Here is a 6298-nt window from a genome sequence, read left to right as displayed (position 1 = left end):
CCACCTGGTCAGTGCGGGGAACAGAGGCCGGAGGGGAGACGCCGAGTGGAATAAATGAACGGAAGCAGATCAGAGCGATGCGTGACCAGGGAAACACAAGCCCTGGAGAGTCATTCGAGATATTTCGGGGATCCGAACTGTCCGCAGGAGGGATTAAGCCAGTTCTTAAAAATGTCAACAGAAAGAGTGACCCCAGAGAACTATGGTCATCACTAAGGAGACGGATCTCCCCTCTCGGGTGGGTCTTGGCCTCCATCAGACCAGGCCAAGACCACAAGACGCCTTCCCTGCAGCTGGGCTGGGGACCACTCCCATCATCCGCAGATGGCACAGGACTCCGGAAGCTCCTGAGACCTCAGGAGACAGCCAACTCCCCCCACCTCCACCCCCCCACACACACACCCCCACCCCACTTCCGCGTTGCTCCCAGGGCACCAGGCACATTTTCTGTCCAGGGCAAGGTGGGGGGGGGTGTCCCTGGGAGGGAAGCAGGCCTTGCACAGCCAGTCCAGCTGCCCTCCCAACACGACACACTCCCCAGATGTCACCACCAGCCTCAGAACTGTCAGCAGAGCAAGCTCCTGACGTGACTGGCCCTGAATCACCTCACTGCCTTTGGCTAAATTGAAATGTATTTAATGTGAGGCCCCAGTGACACATCTCAGAACTCACACACGTTCCCTCCCTCTTTCTATAAATAAGGCCAGCGAGGACATGGGAGCTACGAATGGCTCCTCACATTTACAGACCTGGCTGCAGTATGGCCCACAGAGGCCCTGCCCCCTCCCCGATGGGCTCTGTTTCTGAGTCTCTCGTCCTCGCTTGTCCTCCCTTTCTTGAGTTGGGGGCTGTGACGTGGCGTCTGAGCAGCTGGAGCTGTGAGCACATTTGTCCCTCTGCAGCCGGCCCCCTCGGAAACCAGCTAAGGCCGTGGGAACTCAGGCCCTGGGCAGTGGAGATGAGGACAGGCCCTGGCCCACCCGTCCATGTCCAGCCTCGGAGAGGACACGCCCCAGAACCCTTTAGCCCCGAGGTCCAGGGCCAGAGACAGCCATGGGGCACGGGACTATTTCCCCAGGTTCGAGTCCTGGCGGGGGGCCGGGAGGTCTGGCAGGGCAGGGCCGGGGGGAAACTTAATGCAGACACATGCGGCTGACCCAAGGACCTCTGGCCAGCAGACCTGCCCCCAGGGACAGCCTCCGACCTCTGCTTCTTCAAGACAAGACAGACGGCTGCGAACAGCCACACGTGTCTGGGGAAACTGCAGCCACATCGGGAAGGAGGCCTCAGACACGACTTCGCATTCCCTGTTCCTCCTTAAAACAAGAGCAGGGCAGGGGAGGCAGAGGGCAGGGAGGAGGGACTGGGGCGGGAAGGGAGGGAGCCGCCCAGGGAGGGCGCGCAGGAGAAACCCTCGCCCGGAGCCCAAGCCAGGCCCAGCTGCAGCGCGGGGAAGAATTAGGTTAGACCTCCTCGAGTTATGCTTTTCCCTTCGGCCTCCTTCTCTCCTGAATCTTGAGATGAGTGTGCAGAATGTGGAATGAGACGTCTGTCACATTTTCATCTCCAAACTAGAGAACTTTATCATACAATATAAACCGGACCAGAGGGGAGGCTGGAGCCTCCTCAAGGAGGCCACAGTCCACCGAGGCTGTGCCAGGGTCTTCGCTCCTTTTAGAAAAAACCTTCTCACCGCCCCTGCCTAGCTACGTCCCCTTGGGACCCCACTTCCCTCAGGCTTGACAGGCGGGAGAGAGTGTTTTCCCATCTGGGCTCACATGATTTTGTTGACCGATGCAAAGATTTTTTTTTTTTCTAAATATGGGTCTCCTTCTCCTGATTCTGCCCTCAGGCCGTGCAGACTCCAGGAATAAACGCTATCCAACCTAAACGACCCATGACCCATGACCTCCAGCGTCCCTCCCCAGGCCCCTTCCAACCCAGACCTTCCCTCCAGCAGTGCGTAGGCAGAAACGCTGGCACCTCCTAGTCTGCGGCAGGGCTGCCCCAGGCGAGTGTGGGGTGTGGTGTCGATTGAGGGAGCATCTCTTGCAGGATGAGGATTTTAAACCCACGGGGTACGCTTGAATCTCTCCGAGCAAATCAGCTTAATCCAAGGGCATGAAAGAAAATGGGGGGCCAAGGAGAATTGGGAGATGAAGCAAATCAGGGTCAGGCCTCTGGGGTTCTCAGAGGCCCCCCCCCCCATCCATTTTCTCCTCTCCTCACTGTTTAATTCCATATTCTAGGCACTTATTCCAATAGGCGACACGGCAACTCCACTCCTGGGTACACCCAACAGGGGTGCCTGTGTGTGTCATCCGGACACGTGCAAGAATGTTCGTACTGTCCACCAAAGCCGCAATGCGGAAACACCGAACGTCCACCAACAGTAGAGCAGATGAACGCGAAGCTTCTGCCCACCCCTAAGACGCAAGCCCTGGGCTGGAGTTGAGCGCCGCCCCCGTCCACCGGCAAAGCTGCCCAGTGCAGTGGTCGGCAGGGCTCTCGCCAGCCCCTCGGACTCCAGGCCACTGGGCCCAGGACGGGGCCCCGACCGCTCAGGGAGAAAAGCAGAACCATGCAGCCAGCCAAGCCGCCCTCCTCCCCCAGCCTCCGACTGCCATCTCTCGGATCTCTGACCTTACTGGAGGTCTGGCTTCCTCAAGCCCCTCACAGGAGCCTACCCAGACAGACCCATCCCCAGTCCAGGGGTGGCACCCAGGTAGCTCGAGCATCACTCCCTGTGCCCCATCCTCGCAAGCTCCACCTCCACCACCGTGACCTCCAGCATCCCCCCCCAGCTTCCCTCCGGCGCGCCTTCCCACGGGCCCACCTGCTCGTCCAGCCTCAATCCTCAGCCGTCTCCTACGTAGCAACCCCGGCATCTTCTTGGTCCTTTTCCCTAAATACCCTCTTTGCCAACGCTCCCACCTCGCACTCAACGCAGCCAGTAAAACATGGGTGGCGCTTGGACCACTGGCCAGATGCCGGTCGAGACTCTTCCTCTCCGCTCTCTGAACACCCCGTCGTGACAATCTTAGGGAAGCATCGTCCCGTTTATGAGAGGCAGAACGAAGGCTCAGAGAGACTGCGGGATCTCCACGAGGAGAGACGGGATAAATTAACTTACACTCGGGCTTGAATGACTAATAAATGTGAAATTCCTGCCAGGAGCCTTGCAAGTTTAAAGAAGTGCATGCTAAACCAAACGAATGACTCCAATGATGAGACACAGATGGATGACATAATAAGTGCCCCTTAGAGCACCCCCCACCCCAGATGACGACTATTCCACTAGAGGGTCTATTCGTTCACCTGGAACAGGGGAGCCAGGCAACCGAGCCTTGGGGGCTCGAGAGGCTGGACATCAAAGAGAGACTTCCCGGGGGCAGGGAAGCCTACAGAGCCAGTCCAGAAAATTTGCCTCTGTTGCCCGAACGCCCTACGTTCCTCTTTCCCACTGTTGACCAGAAGAGCCCCCGAGATTCCCTGAGCGGGACTCCACACTGCTCTCCACCTTCCTTGAGCAGGACCCGCCTCAGGAGGAGGCTGCCCAGGTCACACCCCCATGCCAGGTGAGCTCACTCGATCCAACCCCTGAAGACAACCATTGCTTTCCGTCTCTGTGGGTGAGTTAAGTGACGTGGTCAATGGCACACAGCTGGTAGGTGATGAGCCAGGGTATGAACCAGGTCCATCTGGTCCCACAGCCCATGATCTGAACCTCTGTTCACTGCCTCAAAATCTCAAGTGGGCCAGGAGCAATGAAGATCTTGACTGAATTTGAGAGCTCAGAGATAAGGCACGTGAGCCCACAGCCAGGCCTGCCCTCTGCCCCCACCATGGCCATAGCCTGGACCATAGGCACAGAGTATGTGTGTCTCAAAGAGACAGGTGTCATACTCAGAACCCACTCTTCCCCCACCCCACTAAAGAAGCAACACAGGCAGCCTTTCCTGATGCCTGGGAGACGCTGGCTCAAAGGCCCTACCCTGGCCTGAGAGTCAAGGCCAGAGGAACCCTGGTGACTGCAGCCAGGACCAAAGCAGCATGTAAGGTCACACAGCCCAAGCCAAGGCCCCTCTCAACTCACATGTCCTCTGATGAGGTGGGCAGGATGCCTGCGACAGGGCCACTGAAAGCCACCTGTGGTGCTAGGCTCAAAGGCCTCCCTCTCCTCACCCGCAAACACCTGCACCCACTCTGACACCCCTCCCCCATCGAGATATACCTTCTGTACGGATGGTGAAGGGGGAGTCTCCCGGGCGCCGGGCTGAGAACTGGCCTCCCAGAGATGTCATCAGGAAGCAGAGGGAAAAGAAGCCGATGCCCAGGACAAAAAGCCTGCGGAGAGCAACGGGGCAGGTCAGTGGCGTGCGCCCCGATGCAGTCGGGGCTCGTACAAATGAATGAGTGAGGACGGGATGGGTGGGGGGACAATGAGAGGTCAGGAGGCCGAGTTCCTGGGCCGGGAGGTCTCCCATCATCACAGGACAAGGACAGCTCCAGGACGAGGGAGCGGACGGACACGAGCCGCACGCTGAGGGGCGAGGCTGGGCAGCTTCCAGCCTCCTCTAGAGCCTAGCTCATTAGCAGAGGTCCCCCAGGTGTGGCCCCCAGACCAGCAGCAGCAGATCACCTTGGAAATGCCAGAGATGTAAATTCGTGAGTCGCAACTCGGGCTTCCCGAATCAGACACTCCGGGGGTGGGGTGAGCACTGTATTCACGAGCTCTCCAGGCAATCCTGGCACATGCTAAAGTTTGCGAACCGTCGGCATAGACGGAAACAGCAGGCCCTGATGCCAGTCGGAAGGCAAGTAATGGCTCCAGACGAAACCCACCTAGATCCCATCAATCACCAGGCCCCACTCAGCTCTTGTACACATAGGCCTCGCCACATAGGCCTCGCCACAGCAATCAGTCATGAGCTTGCCGGAACCCCTCCTTATCATGTTCCCGGGGGGTGGCGTGTGCCCCCATCACTACCAGATGCTACGACCTAGAAGGGCAGGGCCATGTGGCCACCTTCTGTGCCCAGACTCTCCCTAACCCACATCTTCACCAGACAGACACATGGTAGGTCGTCGGCCTGCACCGTGGACTAGTTGGAGTGAGCTGACACCTGTGGGTGGGGTGTCACATGGCTGTACATTCTCCAGCTGGTCAGGAGAGCTGGCCATAACGCGACTTGTTTATTGCTCCAACACGTAGTTATTGATTATTTAGCAGGTGCCAGGCACGAGGGTAGCCACAGAGACAATAGGAAACCCACCCTCAAGTCCAACCTTAGGGTTCTGCTGCTTCCATATTAGATTCTGGGCCCCTAACAGGGGAACTGAGCTCCCCAGAGCAGCCTTGTTTGGCCAGAGGTGGCAGCTGTTCTGGGACCTTGGATCAATCAGAGGACTTGATGAGCTAGCAGAGCTGAAAGGGGGCCCTCCTCCCTCCAAGGTCAGGGTGAAAAACTCCATCTTGAGTTTACAAGGAGCCCCACAAGTCATGCCAGAGACCTCCATCCCTCTTACCCCCACCCCCCGCCTCGAACCCCACATTCGCAAGACTTGCTTTATGCATTTTAATCTTCGTTATTTGAAACTGGCAGAGCGGCATTTAATTAAAATGTGGTCCGTTAAAGAAAACACATAATTGTGGAAGAAAATAAAAGCACAACAAAATTCGCAGCCCGCACTTAAAGGAAGCTGCTAGAGATTAAACCAGAGACGGGGCAGGATCCAAAAGCAGAGAGGGCACTGGGAGCTTCCGCCAAGAGAGAACGGGAAGGACAGGCCAGATGACACAAGAGACACTGCTCCCTCACCTCCCAGGGACCCCTCACCAAATTCCACCAAGCTCAGGGGTGGGACTCAGGCCCTGGGATCCTCAAGATGAAATCAGCTGGGCTCAGGCCAACGGCCAGAGGGGCAGTGTGTAAGGAGGTGGTCACACACCAAGGAAGGACCTGGGGAAATCAGCTGCTTGTCCTCCCAGCCTGAGGACAAATTTCTCATCCCTCACTTCCTCCGACTTCCCCCGCTATGGAGTGGTACTTGGAGCTGGGGACCTGAGTTGCCAGGGTCCAAAGACCCGCTATGCGAAGACATCTAAGACTTTAGCTCAGAACCTGACGCCCCCAACACACCTCGTCTGCATCTCTCTCTGCCAGACCTCAGTCCCAGAGCCCTTCTAGCCCATGCTTGGGGATTACAAGTAGGGGTGATGTGGTCAGAGGCCTGTCCCTTCCCACCCCTGTCTGAAGGGGACACGCAGACTCCACTGGAAGCAGTGGGTGTCTGG

At 57.7% G+C, this 6298-nt stretch overlaps 1 protein-coding gene across 1 annotated transcript in view; it reads right to left on the bottom strand.

The window, feature by feature from the left end:
• MGAT5B (mannosyl (alpha-1,6-)-glycoprotein beta-1,6-N-acetyl-glucosaminyltransferase, isozyme B) overlaps window positions 1-4487 on the bottom strand; it is a 63241-nt gene extending 58754 nt beyond the window's left edge. The window contains exons 1-2 of the mRNA XM_023531629.1: window positions 4235-4487; window positions 4097-4124 (exon numbers count right to left, since the gene is read on the bottom strand). Coding sequence (XP_023387397.1) covers window positions 4097-4124; window positions 4235-4487 — 281 coding nt within the window. The remainder of the gene's footprint in view (window positions 1-4096; window positions 4125-4234) is intronic.
• Window positions 4488-6298: the final 1811 nt, after the last annotated feature.

The sequence above is a fragment of the Pteropus vampyrus genome, unplaced genomic scaffold (genome assembly GCF_000151845.1).
Source record: "Pteropus vampyrus isolate Shadow unplaced genomic scaffold, Pvam_2.0 Scaffold72, whole genome shotgun sequence".
NCBI classification, from domain to species: domain Eukaryota; kingdom Metazoa; phylum Chordata; class Mammalia; order Chiroptera; family Pteropodidae; genus Pteropus; species Pteropus vampyrus.
This window is presented reverse-complemented; position numbering and strand designations above follow the sequence as displayed.